The sequence below is a fragment of the Dipodomys ordii genome, unplaced genomic scaffold, assembly GCF_000151885.1.
Source record: "Dipodomys ordii isolate 6190 unplaced genomic scaffold, Dord_2.0 Scaffold8, whole genome shotgun sequence".
In the NCBI taxonomy this organism is placed as follows: Eukaryota; Metazoa; Chordata; class Mammalia; order Rodentia; family Heteromyidae; genus Dipodomys; species Dipodomys ordii.
In genome coordinates this window covers 23,829,717-23,854,890 of record NW_012267224.1, presented here as the reverse complement: position 1 = coordinate 23,854,890, position 25,174 = coordinate 23,829,717, and the positions used below count along the sequence as shown (strand labels likewise).

The following is a 25,174-nucleotide window of genomic DNA, read 5'->3' as shown; positions in this document are numbered from 1 at the left end:
ACAGCTTTAAGGAAAAGCAGTAATATCAACACAGTGGACAGCTAGGAAAATGATAAATGAAATGCTATCAAATGAATGGCAAAGTAGGGGCATCCATAGAGTGAGGACCGGAACCAATAAAATTCTAGAAAACTAACAAATGTGAAAATGGAGACAGTAAAACTTGACATTAACTTGTCCAAAAATAATGCTGAAAGTTTCTGCAAATGCCTTTTAAGGTGTTGCAAAAGAGGATCTACTCATTTTGTGTTGAAAAGTTATTTGTAAATCTCAGCCAGATTTTGCTAAATAAGATTAGTGGTGGTAGTGAATGATTACTCTTAATAATACTGCACCAAGTCTTGTGTTTGATTTTATTTTCACAAGCACATAAAATTTTCCCAATGCAACATTCCTTCCTGTAAAGATAAATTTACATCCAGATATTACCTACAGTTTTTAGAATGTGAGTTTCATATTAAAATGATTAAGGTAAGATTAATTCTGAGATATTCTTCCATCAGCATTTTGGTGAGCTTTCTTTGGGAAACTTTAATTCTGTGCTTAGTTTGATTTGTATACCTTCCATCTTCAGAGGCTCTCAATATGAATTTTATAGTTTGTTACTATTTATAAAAAAAGTTAGGTGATGACAAAAATATGCTTATGAGTTCCTTATAGTTGTTTTTGCCCTCATCTTAACATTTAAAGATATATATCTGAAAAAGAATAACATTATTGAGTCCTTACAATTGTTGTGTATCATTATGCTGTCTCACACTCAAAACAACCTCTGGATTGAGATAAGTAGCATTAAGGTTGTTGCCTGTGGCCAAATACCACACAGATATTGACAAGACCAGCACCCCTTAGAGTAGGCATGCTCCATATTATTATTTCCATGTTACAGGGGAATGGGAAGAGAGTCACAGTCTACTGTCCAGTATAAATAATCAGTGGTTGATTTAAATTACAGCAGTGCATATATCCATATTTATATCATCGATATCTGTCAGATGCAGCCTAATGTATTCCTTTGATGGAACTCTTTCTGCCTCTAACATTGTATTTTTCTTGCCCTTTGTAGAGCACTGTGTGAGCACTCTAAAGAACGCTGTGAGTCTGTTCTTGGGATTGTGGGTTTACAATGGCCTGAAGACACAGATTGCAATCAATTTCCAGTAGAAAATTCAGACAATCAAACTTGCCTAATGCCTGATGCAGATGTACAAGGTTAATTTTCAATTTAATTGCTATGGGGTACTGAACACAGATAAGCATAGCACGCACCTTTTGCAGTCTATGTTTGTGTTTTTCTATTTAGGAACCAACCAGGCTGTGTGGGTGAGTGAATCTGTGGTTTGAATTGCACTGAAAACATCGGTGCCCTTCTGGTACACAGTTATTTTACAAATAAGTAATTTTAAGTGATAAAAACAATACAGGCTAGATACGAGTTAGCTGTGGGCTCAGTATTCCATCTGTTTATCCTTTTAAGCATGCTGCTCACAAAGGTGGTTATTGGTGAAGGTTCCTTGCATACCAGAGGTCCTGAAGGGAATGGTGACGAACAAGCCTTGATCCCACCAAGTACAAAGTATTTTGAGGTCTTGGAAATGTAGGCTTCTTAAGTAGAGAACTAGAATTGAGGGCCACTCATCACAGAATGACACATTGAAAGCAGCTGCGTGGTTAAGGTCACAGGCTCCACAGTATTTCAAGCACTGGCAGCTGTGAGGTTGTCCATTAAGAAGATAAGCACTATTAGCACCTACAGGAAATGTACTCATGACCTTACTCATGTAACTGTAACCCCTCTGTAAAGTATTTCACAATAAAGAACATATTTAAAAAAGAAAAATAAAGAAGATAATCACTGGAAAGCACAGAAGTGTTGATCTGGAAAGATGATATCAAGATGAAGGAGAAAAAAAATGCTGATTGGCAGACAGAAAAAAGCCAAGTAAACTTAGCCGTTTTAGCTCTGGGAAGGTCCATCTTACCTTCTGTCCTAGCAGCTCAACAACAGCCCACATGTAAATAGATGAGCTGGGTGAAGGTTTAGGGAGTTTCTGTCCTTTAAGTGTTACATTGTTTTGAACAGAATGCTCACCTACTCACTTCAAGTGCCATTCCGGACGGTGCATTCTGGCTTCCAGAAGATGTGATGGTCAGGATGATTGTGACGATGACAGCGATGAAGAAAACTGTGGTATGTATGTGACATGGAACTCTCGTGATTGTAAAGTAGTAAAATAAGCTGAAACAAAATAACTGTGTTAAAAATATAAACTGCCCACTTGCAGTAAATAGTGACTAGGATAGAATGCTAATGCTTTTAACTTCTGAAAGTGTGAATAGTGGACAAGGGTTGAGGTTTTTCTCTGGTAATACTTTTCCCTAACACAACTTATTGCTGTTCATTTCTTTGTGATCTTTCTATAAAAAATACATCAAAATTCACTTATTGTCACTTACATAAATGGGTTTTTGAGAATGTATTATATTGATTCTCTTAACAACTTGAAAGAGTTATGTGTTCTGAGATGTAATTTAGAATGGATTACTTTAGATGATTTAAAGAGATTGCACGATTTTCTGTTGTATAAGTAAGCTTCAATTTGCAGTAGAGGAATAAATATCTGAGAAATGCAAAACTTAAGCTCTAAAAATCAGCCTTGCAAAGACTAACCATTCTGTGTGACCTTAGTCAAAGGACTCACAGCATAAGGATTCAATTCTGTTAACATATCAAGTTTCTGGTTAATGAATTTTCATCAATATTTAAGGTCACACAAGAGAATATCAGAATGACGCTTCTATTTATAACCTTGATGATACATGTTCAAACAGATAATAAAAGGTTAATCATCTTTATTATTAAAATATAAATTAATTATCAAAATAATAGTGTCTTTGCAAACAGATAATGACATACAAACAGACATCTAGATACACTAAGAAAGAGTTCAGACAACAGCATTCAAATTTAATTGGAATTCATTTTCATACTTTGTCTTATTTGATCTCTTGTCAAAAGAGATAATATCCTTCTTGCTTCTTGCTATTGAGCTCCAAAATCACCATTGGCAAAGCTAGAAAGGCCTGTGGTGATTTAAATGGATTTTAAATCTCATAGTATTTCCTTGTAAACCTTGATTCCTCTCCTTGTAAGCTCAAAATGTGTCAGGAAATCGACAAGGAGCAATACTTTTTAATAAATGGAATAAACAAAATGATTGAGGGGATTTCCAAAGCCTAGCCCAGCTCTGATTATTTCGGTTGTCATGCACCAAAATAAAATTGACACTATTTATTGGACATACATAGGGCAATACATCTTTTGAGATCATTTTATTCTTTTGGCCTTTGAGGTATGAAATATTGCTTTACTTCCCAAATGCAATTTCTGTAGTAGACATTGCCCTTCTGGTCTAAAAAAATGTCATGCACAATCAACTAAGATCCTATCAACCACTATAAATGTGGACAAGGGCATCTTCTGGAAAGTTATAGATGTCAGAGTGGTGGTATAATAGCCAGGGGGTAATTTCTCTATGGAAGACCAGACATTATTTTGAGAAGTTAGTGTTATTCACTTCTTTATAATCTTTCTGTCAAAAATAAATAAAAATTCACTTACTGTCAGTTACATAAATGGGTTTGGGGGAATGTATTGTATTTGGTCACTTCACAGCTTTGATTTGGTATATGTTCTGAGATGCAATTTAAAATGGAGAGGTGGCAGGATTTTCTGTAGTGTAGCTAGGCCTCAATGTGCTGTGGAAGGAAAAAATATCTGAGAAATGCAAAATCTTAGTTTTAAAACTCAGCCTTGCCAAGGCTAGCCATTCTGTATTCTAGAATGCATTATACAAAAAAAAAGAAGTTCAGCCGGGCACTGGTGGCTCATGCCTGTAATCCTAGCTATTCAGAAGGCTGAGATCTGAGGATCACGGTTCAAAGCAGCCCGGGCAGGAAAAGTCCATGAGACTCTTTATCTCCAATAAACTACTCAGAAAACTGGAAGTGGTGCTGTGGCTCAAGTGGTAGAGCACTAGCCTTGAGCTGAAGAACTCAGGGACAGTGCCCAGGCCCAGAGTTTAAAAAAAAAAAAGTTCAAAGGACTATAACGTTGTATAAGGATTCCATTATGCTCAAATATCAAGTTTCTGGTTAATAAATTTTCATCAGTACTTTAAGTCACACAAGAGAATAACAAAACAAGAAGGTAAATTGCCTAATCTCTAACTTCAAAATATTGGTACCACCATTGAGAGCTCTAGGAACAATGAATAAAAAATCAATGCTGGTGGAGTTAAATGAATCCCTCCAACAGTAACAATGTGTGAGACATTTCTCATTGAATTTTCCAAAGGAATTTATGATATAAATTTTAAACATGTCCCTTGGGGACATACATGTGCACTTGAATAGGCTTGTCCAGTGTCCTGGGTGACCACACCCCCTATAACCAAATAAGGAAGTCAAGTTGACAGAGGCCTGTCAGAGGAAGTAGTAGGTCATCTACTTCCTCTTTTGCTGTCTGTTTTCATAGGCATACCATTTAGTAATGCACCAACAGCTCCAGCAAAGCTGGATTACATTAATTTTTTTCATATCTTTTGGACTTTGTCCGTTAGCTCTTGGGCTTTACTAGATAATGTAATGGTTAACTTTTCAGTCATGAATGGGAGCTTTCTCAGAATTTTTAACAGTGTTTCTGGGTTTTTTTTCCCTTTACAATGTGCTTATTTTGCTTTGTGTTTTTTTTTAGTATTGTAGAGCTGGAAGATGTGGTTACCAAAACAACTTACAAAAATACTTAAATATATTCAGAACAGTTGAGTGATAAGCAACCATGTTCTTAAATGTCTTCTCTCATGGTAAAAGTTTGATTGTATACTGGCTCATATAAACAAGAGAAGAAAAGCTTGTTAGTACCAGGAATATTTCTAATGATAGTTGAAGAACTTTGCCAGCCTGAAGGCATTAGCTCAGTATTGATTTACAGAAGAACAGCCTTATAGACAAGACAAGGATCCACAAAGCCAGCCCTGTGTTAACAGAGAAGTACTCCTTTGCCTTATAGGATGATGGGCTTGTCTGTAATTAAACATATCCTTGCCTAGACTGGCTTTGTACTAGAATCTTCCTATCTTATAGCCTTCTGATTAGCTAAGGTTACAGGTATGAGCCACTGGCACCTAGCAAAATACATCATTACATGAATACACTTCATAGGTACTCATTTGTCCTTATTCTGAATAAAAGGGTAAAGAAAGATAGTCACAAAACAATTAATTCAGTACCATTCCATACCTTTCTATTCATCTTCCAATTATAAACTGCTTTTGACAACTACCTTTGGTTTTTCTTAGCCTCAAAAAATAAAAATAGAAATTTAAAATATAACCTGAACCATTTCTGAGAGTTAAAATCCTCATAACATGTATTCAAAACTGTATGATACATGTACGTTTTATAGCTTCATTATGGGAAGAATTGAAAACTGATAGTAAATGAATGCTAATAGAATACCCACTTAATAATTACAGACATTGGGCTGGGAATGTGGCTTGCCTAGCATGCATGAAGCCCTGGGATTCATTCCTCAGAACCACATACACAGAAGAAGCCGGAAGTGGTGCTGAGCTCAAGTGGTACAGTGCTAGCCTTGAGCAAAAGAAGCTCAGGGACAGTGCCCAGGCCCTGAGTTCAAGCCTTGGGATGGCAAAAAAAAATTACAGACATCCTTTGTAGCAGGCATTATTGTTACTGTTAGAATGATCAAAACTGGGGTTCAGAGAAGTTGAGAAATGAGCGCAAAGCTTTCACACAAAGCAAGGGAAGCTAGGCTTAATTCAGTAATGGCAGTCGAGGTGTACTTCCTTTATTTCTTCCACCAAGCGTATTGTATGTTCTCATGGTAGAAAGTTCTTCAACTAAAGGCTGGGACCTGTATCCCATCTGGACCTTTCTCCACAGGGATATTTACAGACACTTATTAGTCCTTAGTTTTCTCACATAAGTGATAACTACATTAATGTTATGGTATTACTATAAGCATTAAAAATAATAACTGCAATATGGCTATGGAGTGGAAAATAAATGTTAATCTTTTAGTGTCATTGTTTTTATTTGTGAAGATACAATGTAGCAGGTCTTTTGCTTCAGATGACCTCTTTCTGTGGTCTATCTACTAGCAGCAATTCTTTCCAAATGTCCAAATTCTTCCTCCTCTTTAGAAAGTTCCCATGAACCCCCACTGTTCCCCCTAGCACTTGTGTTGTGTGCAGGTAAGAAGCCCTGGAAGCTGGGTGGCACTGTGGGATGTTAGAGCTCTTTTCAGTTTGCTTTGTACTCTGGTACAATCTGCAGAACAAGTTTGGCAGGAGCTGGGTCACTGAGGGAAACTGTAGCCTCCTTCTCAGATCTCTAAAGAACATTATTCTCAGAACATTGCAGATAACATCTGTTCTCCTCGGCCAGCTGAAATCTCAAGTAATAATGCCCACGAGTCCTTGCCATTGATGTCTCTGTGCCCAAGGACACTCTAGAGAAAGAATCTCAATCTTGATTTCTTATGTCTTTGATTGGTGGCACACTCTAAATCTCATTTTAGCTCTGAAAAATTCTCTTCTGGAGACTTACTTCAGTTATGGTCCTGAATAAGGATTTTTCCCTTCATAATTGATTCTCAGAAATCTGAGTCAACTAGCTACTAAAGTTCTTTGAATTATTTGTTCTTTGCCAGATGAGAAATGACATTTTTAAGAGAGCCCTCATTTGATCACTGCTTTACATTTCATGTCCCTGAAAATAAATTATCTTCTCCTGGGAATCAGAGATACATTTGTTCCTTACATGAAGTGAAATTCTATTTGAAATACTCATAGGTTAAGGACCCACTGCCTACTAGACACACTATTCTAAGCAGGAATGTGAAGGATGCTCAAAGTTCAATGCTATGTGGTTAATACTTTACAATCCTCACAGCCTGCCAAGGCTATGACCCTGACTAGAATGACTAGAATACATTAGACTCTTGGCATATAAAATTCACTGTAGGTGCATCAAATGGCATTTTGTTAATGTTCTTTAAAGTCCTTGTAAAGTGCCTTCTATTACTTAGCCAAATTACAATTTAAGTTACAGACTTAAATTCCAAAACTATGTTATTCCTCATTCTAATTGAGAACATGTTCAACCTTCGATCTCTGACCACCATGGAGTCATTGGCTGCTGATCTTAAATTAGTTGTATAAATTTTCAGCAGAAGAGAAGCCTCTTTCACATACAGATGGTCTCTTAGTACACTGAAATTAGAATTGAAGATTGCATGCATTAGATCTCTAGGCTTTGGCATATTTGCTTTAAGGCATAACTCGTTTCATAGAGAAGTCTTTCATGTTGGCAAATTGACTCAGAAGGCAAAACTAACAGCTAGGGTTGATGTTGATTTAGAGTTGCTTTTTCATTTTTCTCCCTCATTTCCTAGATGTTGATTTTTAGCTTAAAATAAAGAGCCGTGCTATCTATGGTGCAGGATGGAGGTGGTTGAGTGTTTCTACTTTCAAAATTACACTGTTCATTCACTGGGGTATACACAGGTATCAATACTCTTTAAGGAAAAGGAAGTCATTCTTTGAGGTTGTAAGTTTTCTACATTGCTTAGCCAAACCTCATCACCATTCTAATCTGCACATCTATAGCAAAGAACCATTTTCTTCTGTCTGCAGGTTGTAAGGAAAGGGAGCTTTGGGAATGTCCAATCAGCAAGCAATGTGTAAAGCACGCGGTGATCTGTGACGGGTTCCCAGACTGTCCCGACAGCATGGATGAGAAGAATTGCTGTAAGTGCTTCTGAAAGGATCCATCACATCCATCCCAGGGGACCACGCGGAGGCAGGCAGGCACAGGAGAAAGATTGTTACAAGGTTTATTAGAGGAGCCATATTTCTCCCAGAGAGAGAGCATGGCAGGCTCCGCTATCTAGGTAGCAGCAGGGTCTGAGGGTAGGAAGTGAGGTAGGAGGGAGCTCAGGTGGGCCAGGGCGGAGAGAGGAGGGGCCAGCTGTATGGCGGGAACTCCAGAGCAGGGAGGAGCTCAGGTCTGGGTGGAGCTGAGGACCAAACACAATGTTTCTGTTTTAGATGCTATTACCTCACTTTGAATACAAATCAGAAATGTTACAATATGTTTCCGATGCTTTTAGCTTATTCAGACCTTTAGCCAAACCTCTCCCAGCAGATATGCACCAAGAAAATAATCAAAAGCACCTAAAATATTATTCTAATATTCTTTATTATTCAACATTATTCTAATATTCTTTATAAGATGAACATAATATAATATAGTATAGTAGTTCTTTTTTGGGATTCATTACTGTAAGAAAATGTAATTTATAAAGAAGAAACATAGGAAAATATCTAAAAATCACAAGGAGTTTGCAATTAAAATGTCTGCGTGGTGGGATTATTATATTTTTGTACTTTTAAATCTTTTTTTAAATGTCTTATTGAGTAGCCATTATCTTTAGAACCAGAAAAAATATATGTTTCGCAAAATATTTTACTTCCCAGTAACAGAAGGCCCAACTATTCCTGATGGTACTTATTACCTTGTTCTCTCCTGGGTAGTCACATATGGCTTTTGTTGTCCTATGAGAAGTAAACATAGGGTGAATTCTTGAGGCTCTAGGTGGGAATCCACACTTCATGACTTTTTTGTTTAAGCTTGACCCCAGGCTGGTTGGTTGCAAGCCAAGAGCCCCTGCTACCAAGTTTCCTTCATCTCATCCAGCAGGAAGGGCAGAGAATTTTGCTCTTATCTCTGGAACATTACTAAAGCATTTTGGGAAGAGTTACAGCAGTGAGGAACAGTTGGAAGCCTTTGTGTAGATTACAAAAGGCATCCCTACAAACAACTGAATTCCAAGAAAGCAGCTCCGTGCTGGGAGAACTAATTAGAGGAAGATGTTCTTTTCTCCTGTCTTCTCTCTGGTCCCAGGCTAGGGCACAGGGCCTTGGTCAGCAGAGTGTGGGTAGAAACTATTCGACAAAGCACCATCCACAGAGCCATCCACCAAAGTCCCCCCTGCTGGATCACAGTTAGTCCTGGACTAATAATTATTCTCTACAATGAATAATATAATCAGAGCAATGCCATGACAATCTTAAACTAATCAGGATTTTCCTCTAAGGCTGGGATGATGGGAGTGGAGCCCTGACCCAAATCAGATTTCCTTAAAAAAAAAAAAAAGAGGAAGAAAGGAAATGAATGCTAAATAGGCAATCAAGGAGATTTACAATGATTTTCTTAAATTCAGAAGAAAATTATATATATATGACTAAGAGAGTAATTTACTAGTAGAGTTCTTTTTTTTTTAAAAAAAAAGAATAGAACTTGTTTTATTCTTGTGGTGCTTTAGTCTCTGAAGTACTCTTTCTATGGCCATGCAAATTTTAACCTTATTCTCTGGCCCTTGATGTTTCTGGTGCAATGAGTAAGTACCATTTTGTTTTTTTCAATCTGATTGTTAGAACTAGAAAATTTGAAGACAGTTTAATCCTATTTGGATGAGTTTGTTCATTACAATCTACAGGTTCTGTTACTTTCTTTGTCTATGTTTGGTGGCCTTTATGACCATGATATACTTATCTTGTCACACTCCTGCTGGCAAAGGAGAATATGTGTTAGTGACAGTCACAGTTATTCCCAAATGTTTCATTCTTCTCTTTTCTTGCCTCCACTGCCAGCATTTTGCCAAGAAGATGAACTGGAATGTGTCACCCATGAGTGCTTGTCACATGACCGGTGGTGTGATGGGAAAGCAGACTGCTCAGACAGTTCGGATGAATGGGACTGTGGTAAGCGGCCCACTTCTGCCATCTGTGGAATTCTTGCATGCCTGTCAGCCACTGAAGCTAAATGAGTCTCAGATCACTTCACAGATTTCCCTAACCAAGTTCATCTAGTTACTTAATGGTTACAAAACCTAACAATGGTGACTCATGGGTGCTATTTCCAAGTCACAGAAAATTGCCCCCAAATTACTATTCTATTTGAAACGTCTATATTATATGCATAACATTTGGGGTTCAAGATTTTTGAATCCATCTTATTTCTGGAATAGGATTTTAAACCTCATTATTATCACTCAGCTTTAATAGTGATCAATATTCTGACACTCTTGGATCAATTACACATCTTGGACTAGTATTAAAATGTCTAGTTTAAAAAGGCCTGGTTTGTGTTATTGTGCCATGTCCAGACAGGAATTCTCCCTACCCAGGTCCTTTCACAGACAGGACCTGAGGCATCTCCTATGAGAACTGCCAGTGTGGCACTTTGTCATCTTGAGTTACCTGATTATTTCCCTCACCCTCATCCATCACTCTTCTCACTTTGTCGTTGGTGTCATCCATCCAAATCATGATTCCCCTGTGTGTTGTAATCAATTACATAGTGTTTCACAAATGGTCCATGTCTGCCTAAGTGCAGAGACTTTTCTTTTATAAAACAGAAATGAGTGTATGTCCATATTAATTCTAAATCAGCGTTGCTTTTACACATTTGCATTCTCCTATGCTTTCTCCAAAGGAAATGAATGGAGTTACAAATGGCTCCTTACAATTAATTATACAAACCTCTCGGTAAATGGGCTCTGCCTTTGGGCCATCTCCTAACTCATAAAGGAAAGCCAAGAACTGCTTGTCTCCTTCACAAAAGTCTACACTTTTTTTGAGGACATTTCTAATTTTTTTTCCAGTTGTCTATCACTCAGAGTACAGTGATGATTTTTATCTGGTGAGTTCTCACCAAATGATTCGTAACTAAAACAAAGAATAAATATATGCTATTGGAGCATATATTTGGTCTTAGGAGAAGAAATGTTTCTAATTTGGGCTTCCCCCCTTTTATTTCCCCAGTGAGCCTCTCTAAAAATGTGAACTCCTCTTCATTCCTGACTGTTCACAGATCTGCGACAGAATACCACGTGTGTGCGGATGGCTGGCAGGAGACATTGAGTCAGCTGGCCTGCAGGCAGATGGGTTTAGGGTAAGGTCAGTAGTTTGTAGCACTGATGGATTTCTCAGGGCTTTGTGGAAACTTGGCAGTAATATTTTCCTTATGCAGGCACAGCAAGTTAGTGCTCTCAAACAAGAGCCCTCTGGCCCAGGAAATGAATCAGGTATGAGGGCCTCATCTAATTACAGGCACCTGCTCTGAAGAGCAAAGGATGAAAGTCTACTTTGATGAAATCTCTAAAAGTAAATGCAGTAATTGTATTTTAAGTACTTCTGAAATGAAATACTTCCATTTTTTATATTAAAAAAAACATTAAGATGGTTTCCTCCATGGAATTTGGATGGGAAAGTCTTACAATTATCCTCCAAAAGGTTATTGAAAATTCCTTTTAAGCAACACATGTTTTTTAATAAGTTGTGATAGAACTTGAAGTTGCTGGCTTTTCTCTGTTTAATAGAGGAACTGCAAATCAAGAAATAATTCACACCAGTTTTGCTCTTCAGTAGAACTCTGGATTTCACAGTAATGGACTGAAATAGTTTGAAGGTTATAAACTTGCTATTTTGTGAAGTTTTCTTTTTCCAGTTTTGCTGGAAAAAGCAATCATTTGCAATGATTTAGAATATACATATGTATAAAATTATGTTAATTATATTATTGTACCATATTAGCTTATTTACAGCAATGATATATGTGAGGTTATTTGGGAAAGATAGGAATGAAATAAATAAAAAGATAGTGCGTTGCTGGGCTCTGGTGGCTTACACCAATAATCCTAGCTGCTCAGGAGACTGAGATCTGAGGACCAGGGTTCAAAGCCAGACTGGACAGAAAAGGTTGTGAGATACCTATCTCCAATTAAGGGGTGGAAAGGCCTAGAAGTATAGCTGTGGCTCAAGTAGTAGAGTGCTAGCCTTGAGCAAAAAACCTCAAGGACAACACCCAGACCCAGGGGTCCAGTCCCAGGACTGGCAAAAAAACAAAAATAAAAAAATATACAAACAAAATAAAACTAGTAGGTTATAAAACTCTAGATTGAAAAACAAATTAATCAACATTCAGAGAGTCCATGGATTCTCAGAATCCATTGCACAAATTTGAGACAATTTTACAATAATGAACCAATCAACTCTGGGATAGTATATAGGGACACAATATTGTTATTCCAGGAATTATATCACTCCCAGCATCGTGAGACCTTTCTTCCATTTACTGACCCACATCTTTGAAAACTTGAGCAATTGGTACTAATCTAATAAAACATTGTCAGAGTGAAAAAAAAATTGTGTTTGTCAGGATCCATTAAGTTATTCTCCATTTTTACAACTTCCTGAAATGGGGTATGATTGTAATCAAAGATAAATGAAAAGCTTTCAAATGTGCCTGTTTTGATCTTTCCTTTCACTGAGACCCAAAGTTATTTCTTAATTTGAAACTGTATTACACAACTATAGACAACCCTATTGAGAGTTTGGAAGGAAAGTTGGAATTACATAAATTTTGCAACCAAAAATGTCCTCCAGTGAATATAACTGGTTTATAGCAAGTAGAAGGGGTCTTGCTTACAATCTACTTCCTTTTGATTTTCCTTTTTACACATTGGCTTATTGTTATTGTGGTAAATAAGTGCAATGAAAACCTTACCATTTTAACAATTTCAATGTGTATGATTCAATGGCACTTTAGAGTATGGACAGGGTTGTGTAGCCATCAGTAGATCTCTGCCATCTTCAGCATTTCCAAAGGAAACTAAGAGTGAGACAAGCCATGCTCAGACAGACAGATGTCAAGTGTTTTCTTTCACATGTGGAAGCCAGGTCTATACACTGGACATGGTAACTTACATAGGATTCTAGGCATTTACACTGAAAAAGTCCGACTAAAGGAGGATAACCTTATGGGAGGAACCCCAAAGCATAACTCCTCAGAATAGTTAAAGTACTATTTATTGAAATGAATTCTAGGAAATAGAAAAATGTTGTTGTTGGTAGTAATGGTGGTTGTTTATTTTTGCTTTTGTTTGTTTGTTTGTTTTTGCATTTTTAGAGGGTTCAAAGCAGGGGCACAGAAAAGAAGGGAGGAAGAGTGAGCAAATGCAATCATGGTATTCAATACACACTATGTGGAAAATGAACTGAGAAACTTGTAAACATTGTCCAAAAAAGAAATGTACTCATTACCTGACTTAGGAAATGGTAACCCCTCTGTACAACACCTTAATAATAACAATAAAATTAAATTTTACAAAAAGGAAACTAAGTGCCTATTATTATACATCCAGTCCTGGACCCAACCCTAGGTCCAGGTATCCAATGATCTGTTGTCTGTCTACAAGGATTTGCCCATTCTGGGTCTTTCCATATAAAATGTAGCAAACAATATGTAATTATTTTTGTTCTGGCCAATTTAACCATTGGCATTCTAGTATGTGTCAATACTTCAACACTGTTTATTACTGCATGATCATTTATCCTTTCAGAATTTGAGTTATTTCCATCTTTGATTATTTCTTTACTTCCTTTGCTCTATGTTGTTAATATACACGGAAAATGAAATTTCAATATTTAAACTATATCTTAATATTTAAAATTGAAGTGGATATATAGGTATTCTAATTTTAGACAACTTGATGACACTTAATTGCTAGGAAAATCTGATTTGGATCTGTAGTTGGGAAACCATAATTATCATTGTACAGAGCAAAAAAAAATGGACGGATGAATAATGTTAGACTTTTAAAGAAATAAGTACTAGTACTTTTGTACTTTGTTGTCTTCAAGTTTTGACAGTTTGAGTTGTTCGTGCATTGACAAATATCTGTACAGCTATACACAACTAAGAATGATGACAATGGGTAAAAGAGACCAAATTACTGCTGTGGGGATGGACTGCTTAGGATACCACTCTTTACCAGAGTCTCAGGAAATAAGCTGCTGGGCTTCTAATCCACAATTCCACACTGATGCTTCAAAACAAACCACTCTAACCCCCTACCTTTGCAATATTTCTATGTCCTTAACAGAAGAGTCAGCCTGGCCACAATTGGTCTATACTTCAACTGACAGTGAGCAGATGGCTTTCCTTCTTAATTTCCAGAATATCTACTATACAGATTTGACTTTATGCTTTTAAGCTTATTTCTTTTTTGGGAGGGGTCCGGTCGTGGGGCCTGAACTCTGGGCCTGGGCGCTGTCCCTCAGCTCCTCAGCTCAAGGCTAGTGCTCTACCATTTGAACCACAGCACCACTTCAAGCTTTTCTCTTTTTGCTTATATGGTGCTGAGGAATCGAACCCAGGGCCCCATGCACGCAAGGCAAGCGCTCTACCTTTGGGCCACCTTCCCAGCCCCTTTTAAGCTTATTTCTTCATTAAAAACTTTAAAAGCAACTTTTAAGCTTTAACAGACTAAGTGCAATCCTGGAATAATTCTTCAGTATCCCTTTGTAAAATATAAATTTATGGTCATTATTAAGATGTTGTACAGAAGGGTTACCATTTCATAAGTCAATGTTGGGAACATTGGACAATGTTACCCCTTCCTTCTCTTTTCCCCAGTTTCACCCTCCAATCCCTGCTCACAAGTTGTATAGTTTATTTCCCACATAGTATATACTGAATACCATGATTGCATTTGCTTATCCTTCCTCCCTCCCTTTTTAAGCCTCCCATTCATCCCAAAGAGACAAAACAAAACAAAACCCCAAAGCAAAACCAATCACCTCCACCTCAAACAACAATAACAAAATCTCTTGTTCCCATATCCTGGAATTTGTTTTAAATGTTCAGAGGAGTTACACCTTTGGGTTCCTCCTCTAATAATATCTTCCTTTAGTCTGACCCCTTTTTGTTTTGGAGTATCTGCTTATGGGCCTCATATTATGTGAGGCCTTGTGAAGGATTCCACTGATATACTTCTATGCTAGAGGAAGTTGGTTAAAAATGCAAATGCTCTCTTCAGACCCAAATTATCCCTACTTTGTCCTATAGCACACATGCTAAGCTCTCCACTGAGTACTTATTTGAATGAGAAGATTCATGTCCTTTGTTGAATCTCAAGTTCTTTTTCCTCATCTGTAGATGTTTCCAGAGTTCACCCTAGTCTGTAAGGATGATGGCTGTCTAGATAAACAAAGGTATAAATCAAGTTTCCTAAATACTCTTGGCAGTATATTAAGTTTACAGCCTACAGGTCCAGTATCAAAAACATATGGACATTTATTGAATCAACAATACGAATAAGAATTTAGACTGTCTGCTAATACTTGCCAAATGCTGGGTTGAGACATCTGGTATTTGAGGAAGAAAATGTAGGCAAATGTGACTCTCCATGTCACTTGTCTATGTGAGTTCCATCCCTATATACAATGAGCTCATCTGGAAATAGAGTGTCCTTTAGAGTTGGTCAACAGAAGACACATCCTCTCAACATCTTGGGAGAAAGCAGTCAATCACAGCATCTGTGTATATTACAACAGAGTCCCCACTGGTCCCTGATAGAGGGAGTTACATGGTCCCTTCTCTCTACAGTTTACTCCCAGGGAAAAGTTCCCAACTTCACATTTCCTTTGTCATGTAAGAAGCATCTGCCCCAGGATGCTTTCCTTATTGATGAACTTTCATGAAACTCGAAGACACAGCTCCTCTTCTGCAGTAGTAAATCCAGCCCAGGCTGCTTGTCTTGCACATGGAAACCCATGGAGAAACAGCTCCAAACCTTGATTTTCTAAAAATTGAGTTACAATCCATAAAGTTCATCCTTTAAAAGTGAACTCATCACTTGATTTTAATATAGTTACCAACTTACACATTCATCAATGAATACTATATAACGCAGAAATATTTTTATTGCTCTAAAAGAAACACCAAAAAAAAAAAAAACAAGAGCAAAATCAAAACACATCACTAGCAGCCAGCTCTCATTTCTTTCTCCTTCAGCCTCTGACAACCTAAAAATCTGTTCTCTGCTTCTATGGATTTTCCAACTGTGCACATTCCCCATTAATAGATTCATACAGCTGTGCTTTTTGTCTTTTCTCACAAAGCATGATTACTAGGTTCATCTATACTAGCATGTGTCAATACTTCATTCCTGTTTACAGTGGAATAATGTTTTATTTGATGAATGGAACCACATTTTGATTGTTTGTTCATCAATTGATGAACATGTGAGTTGTATCCACTTGGGGCTATTATTTATAATGTTACTGTAAATATTCATGCCCAAGTTTTTTAAAAATCAACATACATATTTAATTCTCTTAATTCCTATATAACTAAAATGAAAATTGATGTAGCAAATGGTGAGTCCATGATTAATGTTTGGAAGAATCACCAAACACCTTCCCAAAGATGCTATGGCTATTTCATATTCCCAACCAGCAATGTGTGAGAGTTAACAAGTTTTCTGTATCCTTACGAACACTTACTGTTACCTATTTTTTTTATCACAACTACACTAGTGAATGTGAAGTATTTCTAGTGACCAGTGACTGCACTTTTATATGCTTATTGGCTACTTATATGCTTTTTGGGGTAGGGAGAGAAATGTATATTCAAATTCTTTGCTCTTGTAATTACTTTGACTAATATTTATTTCCAGTATTTATTATCTAGGCAGATACTAAGGCCTGTTGTTTTATTTCAAAAATGTTTATTCTGTTCGTTTTCTTCTATTTATTTATTTAGTGTATATTTAGGACCAAGATGTCCCCGTTTAGATGCTGTTCTAGGTTCCTAGCATAGTGAGCAATCAGACAGTGATCACTGCCTCAATTAGCTTATAGTTTGCCATTTGCTTCTGAAACAATAATACTGAATCATAATAAATGAATTGGGAAGTGGTAAATACCATGGGGAAAAGCAAAAGGGAAAGGAAAGCACGGTAAAGGTGTCTGGGGTAGATTTCAGTTTTAAATAAGAACATTGAGGGAAACTTCACCAGAAAAGTGACGAAGTGGACAAAGACTGTTTTCTGAGCAGATGTGGAGAAAAGTCATTCAGTTCAGAGGAAGCAGTTGTTACAAAAGCATTCTGGCCAGAGACACTGAGGATGGACTGGATGAGGAGGGGGATTGGCAGGAGAAGATGTTGTGGGCCAATTTTAGGACTTTGGATTTTATTGGTGAGTTTTATCATTGCTTCACACTGAAGTTTTGTAGCAAGTCTTAATGTCTACTTATGATTGAATTCTTGTGGGATTTTTAAGTTGATAACAGCTAGGAGGGGAAGATGAGGGAACATTTATCATGCAGGATCACAATGCAAGGGTTTTTCTCCTTTTGAAAAGTCACTTAGGGGGCTGGGAATGTGGCTCAGTGGTAGAGTGCTTGCCTGGCATGCATGAAGCCTTGGTTCGATTCCTCAGTACCACATAAACAGAAAAAACTGGAAGTGACGCTGTGGCTCAAGTGGTAGAGCGCTAACCCTGAGCAAAAGAAACTCAGAGACAGTGCCCAGGCCCTGAGTTCAAGCCCCAAAGACTGCTGGAAAAAAAAAAGAAAGAAAACTCACTTAGAGTGATAATTAGATGATGGGCCTATTTTAAGTAGAGACTACCTGACCCCAAACCATGACCTACACAGCATTGCAATTGGAAAGCACAAGTCTCTGGCATATGGAATTAATCTTCCTACCTATTTTCAGGTGACTGCCTAGGTTAGAACAAAATCATGGAGTTGAATATCTTCAGTGTTTCCTAAGATATTTTGTTCTGGAGAATATTTTTCTTAAAAAGTGTCACATGCTTTAGGATGAGAAAATGATTTTAACATTCTTCAATGAGACTATTGAGTCTGAGGCTTTAAAAAACAAAAAGCAAGGTAGATCTACCAGTTATCCCAAGAGCATTTCTATATGATCACTAATAACAAATTCTACCAACAATTAGAATATATGTTAGTTACCAAATTGAATCTCAAACTATATAAGTTAAATTAATGAATAATTTATGAAATTAAATAAAAATGTCTCATTGTGAGAGAAATTCACCATTATTAACTGGAATGGAAATGGACAGCATCCTCAATCAAGATGTTTGCTCTGATATTACATTTGGTTATAAAAAAATCACTAAAATAGATTCTCATGAATACTTATAAAATAAAAATATAACTCCTATGAGTTGTCCAGAGCCAAGTCCTTCTGAGACTCAGACATTAGCCTTTTAGTCTTTATCCCTATATTACCAGGACCAATTGTGAGTAATAGAATTCAGGAGTAGGATTAATCAATTTCCATAAATTCTCTGTGGATATTAGATTCCTTGGCCATCACAATGAACATGACATTGATTTGGATATTAATACAAATGGAATTTGGGTAAATAAGGACATCATTCACAACTTGAGTGGTCTATCAGGAATTGCCCAAAGAAGGCTTATTTCCATATAAATGGAATTTGGGTAAATAAGAGCATGAGCAGTGGTCTATCAGGAAGAGACCAGAAGGCTTGAGTTGATTCGATTAGACATCCTTATATGACAGCATTTCTTCTGATAGTATACCAGTTGACTCCTAATAAGCACCATGTTACCTGATGAGAAGGGAGCAAGAGTAGACCAATTTGTGTAGTGGTCTGACAACTGTCTTAAGCCCAGAAATATATGGTTTCTCTTAGAAAATCAGGCTAAGGTTGGGATGCAGCTTAATGGTACAGTTCTCATATAGCAAACTCAAGGTTCTGGATTGGCTTCCTAACCCTCTACCCACAAATAGACAACTGGGATGTTTCAACATTTTGAGTAAGAGCTGTGTATTATGAACACTCAAGTCCTAAGAAGCAAATTCCTGACAAATTCTTACATTTCTCTATGCAATAGAGTTGTTCCTCACTATCCTCAGGGGATAGATTCTGAGAGGCCCTTGGATACTTCAGATCTTTAGATGCTCAAGTCCTTTATCTAAAATAGCATCATATATATATACATATATATATATAATATATATCATATACATAAGATATCAGATATATGTATATATAAAATATGTGCATATCCCCCTATACTCTAAATAATCTTTAGATTACTTATAATACTATACTTAAATACTATATAAATGTTTTTTTTATTTTTTATTTATTTTTTTTTTCTTTTTCTTTTTTTTTATTGTGAAAATACCATACAGAGAACTGTATTGTTTCAGGATTAATGACAAGAAGGGTCTGTACATGTTGAGTACAGATTTGATTTTTATTTTCTGAATAATTGTAATCCTTTGTTGGATGAGTGCACAGACATGGAACCTTTGGGTATAGTAGACTGACTTTACTGCCTTTAGGCTCAGGAAGAGGAGAAGACTTATACTGGGCTCCGTACTTAGAGCAGTGATCCTCAACTAGAGGTAAACTTCCTCTTAGAGGATATTTAGATATTTCTATAGAGATTTTTGTTCTGTTAACGCCCCCCCCCCAGTGGTGGATACTACCAGAAACTAGTGTACAGAAGTCAAATATGGTGCAAAGTATCCTTCCCTACACAGATTAATTTCACATAGCCAAGTAATCATCTGCTATAAAACGTCAATCGTGGCCAGCGTTAATAATCCTGATACAGAGGGCTCTTCCAATCCTCTCCCAGAGGATTGGAAGTCTTTGGTCAGAGGTCTTTGGTCAGAGTTGTGCTCTCTCCCTGGAGCCTGCTCTCTATTTTAGTACTGTTTTCAAAGCATCAGCTCCAAATTTTGGGGGTCCCATCTGACATTTTATGAATGATGAGATCTCCACTGAGGTCTCACAGGTGATTCTGGTGAAAGCTAACAAATATTCTTGTTAAAAGACTGGATCATTTTTAGCAGCTTACTAGCTTTTTTTATAGCATGAAAATATATAGACATACAGTAAGTGAGCCTCCATTTGTACTGTCACTGTAGGCATTGGGATAGATGGTTTTGTAAATTTTCTTCTTCAGTGCTCCTCACAAAGCATGTTAAGTGTGCATTCCCTATACAGACTCTTAGAATACTATAAGTTGGATGCTTAATCACTGGTAAGATGCTCTTTTCTCTTTTGTTGTCTATACAAATTAGTCTCTTGACATAATGGAAAACGATGTTAAGTGTTTAAGCAGAAGCAATACCAATTGTTTAAAGTAATTTAACTAGTGGGAGGAAGTTGGACTGGGAGGAAGATAAAGGAGGTAGAACTCTGATGTAATAGATCGTTTGCAATTATGAAAATAGAACAATTAAAACCTGTTGGGATTTTTTGGGGGGAGGGGAGCAAGGCAAGTGATAGTGGGGATGATATTGTTTGGAATGCAGTGTAAATATAACAATGAAACTTCCCATGGAGACTAATCTAAGCTAATAAAAAGCAATTTGAGCAGAAAGTTCCAGATGCCTTTTTAATAGCATGATTTATACTATATAGTTTTAAAAATTAAAAAGTACAGATATACATATTCTTGTTACAAGAGTACATTGTGCTGAAATAAGGTTACAGGATGACCCATTGTAACAATGAGATGTACAGCCACTGATGAGAATGAACTTTATAACTTCGGGGTGGGAGGGGGGAAGGGAGAAGTTGAGGAGGTGGGGAGGGAAGGGATGGTAGGGGAAAAACAAAAGAGGAGGAAATGTACTCATTACCTTACTCATGTAACTGTAACCCCTCTGTACAGTGTTTTTATAATAAAAATATATGCAAAAAACAAGAGTATATTGGTACTATTTGGAATTTACAATATTGATCAAACATTTACAGTTTTATTTAATGATTCTTTATGTCTAAGAATCACTCCATTTGTGGATTGAATACCTTCTCAGATTTAGTGTACTGCTTGATGACTGCATAATGATATTGTACTGTTGATTTGAAATTTGCTTAGATTGTTGATCTTGAGTTCTAATCACAAAATGGTAACTATGTAGGAGATGGATATGCTAATTAACTCCAGTCTGATGAATATTTCATGATATAGACTTCTAGCCAAATGTCACATTGTATACCTTAAATGTATAGATTTATTCGCCATGAATACCTCAATGGAACTGGATAAAATAGTAAGAAAAATTGAAGTCACGCACATGCTCAAATCTTGTTCAATTGTAGAAACAGAAATGCATAAATTCACTCATTGTGCTTCTAATGAGCCATATGATGACATTATTCATGTTGAAAGATTTATTTTTATGCACAAGAAACATGCCAGTGATTAAGAATTTCATGGAAAACTAATTTCTGTAATGATACTCCCCTCTCCCTGATGAATAATGTCTTAAACTTTCCACTTAAGGTAATTGAAAGATTCAAGCTAAGTAGCTTTTCTTCTTGGAAGCTCCTAAGTAGAAATGAAGCACATACTCTGGGGTGCTGTGCAGAGCCCATTCTCAAGGTTACTAAAGAGACTGGGGCTGTTAAGAGGCAGAAGTGATCTTTGTGGTGCTTTTCCTACCCAGCATGTCCTATGGGGTATTGCCCTCCTCTTGATGGTCCCTTGTCATCTGATGAATCAACAGACTAAAGAGAGACTGGATTAATCAACGCAATCTGAAAGTGATTGTCCATTGGCTATTGTTGATAAAATGCCTGGCCTGAAGAGGTTCACAGATAGTTCTGTTGAAGAAGCGAATTCCCAGGGTACAGGTATCAGGAACTTCATTACTGGCACATATGGCCTCTGATGTTCATTCTTTCCTTCCTGTAGGGCCTCTATACAAAGTGCATCTGGAGTTGATAAAAGGAAGTTGGTGAAGGAAAAGAAAAATTCTTACTTGTCTGTGAAAAAGATTTCTGTGACATCTTCAAAAACTGAATAATTCATTCGAATTTCTAAACTAATTTAAATCTTGTGAAACTGTTCTTACAATGCTATTAAAATCGGGGCATTTGTCTTAAAATCAAAGGATTATAATTCATTCATTTTTCAAGGATTGTTTTAACTTATGCCTTTTTGTCCTCAGATGTTCTCTTTTAGAGGTCTTTTTTTATTATTTAAAAAATAGCAAAATTTAGAGAAGAGTTTGGTTTTTCTATTTTTTTGCTGGTCCTGGGGCTTGAACTCTTGGCCTAGGCTCTGTCCCTGAGCTTCTTTGTGCTCAAGGCTAACACTCTACCACTTGAGCCACAGCTCCACTTCTAACCTTTTCTGAGTATTTTATTGGAGATAAGAGTCTCATGGACTTTCCTACCCAGGCTGGCTTTGAAGCATAATCCTCAGATCTCAGCCTCCTGAATAGCTAGGATTACAGGCATGAGCCATTGGTGTGATTTTAAAACTTTATAAAAATAATTAGTAGCTAGATGAAATTTTAATGCCATTTAAGTCTAACTTTTCTACCTGTTTTCTACACTCCCATTCAAAATGGAGTGTAGAAATTTTTTTTTTAAGTTACTAAGCAGTCAGGTACTGGTGGCTCACACTTGGTGGCTGAGATCTGAAGGTCATGGTTTGAAACCAGCATGGGCCAGAAAGTCTCTGCAACTCTTATCTCTAGTTAACTACCAAAACCCCAAAAGTAAAGCCTGGAATGAAAAAGCTAAAGGAAAATGCCCAGGCCCTGAGTTCATGCCCCAGGATTGGCACACAGACAAAAAAGTCACTAACGCATAAAAATGTGGTACTGCTAGCGCTTCAGCTTTTTCAGGTTCGTGTGGAGCCACAATGCACTTAGCACTGTTGTAAGTTAATTTTTGGATTTTTCCAAACACTTCCCGCAAGGAATAATTCCATATGCATACCATTTCCACCATGACTTGCACCCTGACCTTCTCTCTCCACAGCTTTCATCAGACAAGCTCACCACTCACTTGCAGAGCAGAGAGAAGCCTTTCCAATTTGAATTCTCTTGATGTATTATTCTACCCTTCTCCAACTTCAGCAGCATGGCTGCGTCCTTCTCTTTTATTTCCCCTGGTATCCAAAACCCTCTTGCCTGTCAAAAACGAATCTCTTCTTTTTCTACCCTTGATAATACCAGGTTGTTAATTTTTCAGTTAAAACAAAAAAGAATGGCAAAGATCTTCTTTAAGCCTGGATCGACTATGGGAAAAACGAATTCTTTCCCAAAGAGTGGGGTATTTTATGATAAAAATCTAAATAGTCTGCTACCTAAGATTTTAAATCTTGGATATAGTACAACCACATTTCTCTGAATGATCAATGAGATACCCGCAGACAAGCCTTGGTGGACCTTGTAAGAATTCAGCAAACAAAATGAAATAGTCTAACTTCCATCTTCATTATTATAGGGAGTCTTAATCTGTAGTGTCAAAGAAGTTTGAATACATTGAGAAGAATCCATCTTCAATTTTGATACTAGCTATCTATCTATCTACACACACACACACACACACACACACACACACACACATAGTGGCCACTGATTCTCTTTATTTGCTATTTATTTTGTTTATGATTTATTATATTGTAGGATTACAATGGACAAGAAAAAACAACTAGATAAATTTTATTTTGCTTTTGATCACTGTTTAAAGTTGCTCATGTTTTTACATGAAATTTTATATTGTGTGTATTAAAACTCTGACCTTAAATGAAGTTCGAATACATGTTAGCAGATATAATCATTTGTATCATAATAAAATAACTTGGGTTTCTGTACTTTTAATAATTTTCCCTCTTGCTAATAATATTATATCCCATTAAATCTCTCTTAAACAAAAATATCTCCATGACATACTGACTAAAAATTTAATGCTATTTAAAGAAAAAAAGTAAGTGCAAAGATCATTGTATTTTGGTATTTATGTAGCATTTGCTTTATACCAGAGAACCTTCTATGACTGAATTGATACAAGAACGGGAGAAAGACCAGCAGTGGCTGACACTACATTCAAATTGGAAGAGCCTCAATGGGACAGCCTTGCATGAACTACTGGTACCTGGGTAAGACCTGTCCCCTAATAGCCATGGGATTCAGATGGTAAAACAAGAGTTTATAAATAGGAGATCACTTTTAGTATAAGGTAATACAAATTGGTCAGGCTAAAAATGGAGGCCCACAGCTACTCAGAAAGCAAAGATCAAGAGGAATGACGCTTAGAGACAGTCCAGGCAAAAGTTCTTGAGAACCAAGGATGGTGGTCCAGAGCTGTAGTATCAGTTAGGTGAAAGGCAAAAGCAAGAAGTTCATGGTCAGCTGAGAAGACACATGTGTCACTTTATCTAAAACAACAACCAACTGAAGTGAAAGAGGTTGGGAGGAAAGCTCAAGTGGTAAGACACCTGCCTACAGGCTCTGAGTTCAAAACCTAGTACCAAAAAATCAAAATTTTCAATAGCAATAAAGAGCTTCCATAACTGGCATTTGGTATTTATATTTCATTTCTCCTTTCCAGGTAGGTTTTTTTTCTTTTTAGTTAATTGCACCTTCCATTAATCATAATTACAGAAGTTATCATAGTGCATCCTATCTTGGGTTCTCTTCCTGGAGTTTTCCCACATTCTATTTGAAACAATGCTGTATCTACATTTCTACAACTGCTATATGGGATGAGTTAACAGGAAATTAAAGTAATAGTACAAACAATTGGAGGGTAAGAGAAAAGACACAAAAGGAAATTATTATCATGTAACCTTGAATGTACATCTAAGTTCCTTCCCTCCCAAATCTGGAAAGCTCTTGTTTATGGGTAGGCTGTGGGGAGAAGATAAATGGGGAAGGAATCAACTCTTCTTAAGGTCTTCTTATAGTATGGTCATCTGACTTTATACACACTGACCCATTTAATTCTTACAGTAGACTCATCAGTTATAATTATCCTACTTTTACAAGAAAGGAAACTATAGAATAATTAATAATTAAGTAAATTGTTCAGAATTTATAATCTGCAGACGGTAAATTCTGCACCCATAATTCTGAGTATTTGTCAAGTAAAGTACTTCTCTCAAAAACAGTGTCCAAAATCTCTCAGCTGAGTAATGAATGAGTCTTGAAACTGGGAATACCCAAAACACCTTTTTTAGATCAAGTAAATGGATAGATAATTCATTCTAATTGGAAGTTGCCAAACTTGGGTTCAGTCCTGGTTCACATAGATGTGTAATGTTTGCTACAGAGGGTTGAATGGAATGGATCCCCTTTGATAATTTTTTGAATTTTTTTTAATTTAATTTTATTTTATTTGTGAACATACTGTACAGAGGGGTTACAATTGCATGGGCAGGATAATGCGTACATTTCTTACCAAGCATTGCAGCCTCCT

The 25,174-nt window shown here is 36.8% G+C and overlaps 1 protein-coding gene across 1 annotated transcript in view; it reads left to right on the top strand.

Moving 5' to 3' along the window:
• Window positions 1-25,174, top strand: part of Corin (corin, serine peptidase) — a 174,774-nt gene that overhangs the window by 134,274 nt on the left and 15,326 nt on the right. The window contains exons 10-15 of the mRNA XM_013008979.1: window positions 1,067-1,212; window positions 2,084-2,191; window positions 7,722-7,835; window positions 9,741-9,851; window positions 10,914-11,043; window positions 23,739-23,855. Of these exons, the coding sequence (XP_012864433.1) occupies window positions 1,067-1,212; window positions 2,084-2,191; window positions 7,722-7,835; window positions 9,741-9,851; window positions 10,914-11,043; window positions 23,739-23,855 (726 nt within the window). The remainder of the gene's footprint in view (window positions 1-1,066; window positions 1,213-2,083; window positions 2,192-7,721; window positions 7,836-9,740; window positions 9,852-10,913; window positions 11,044-23,738; window positions 23,856-25,174) is intronic.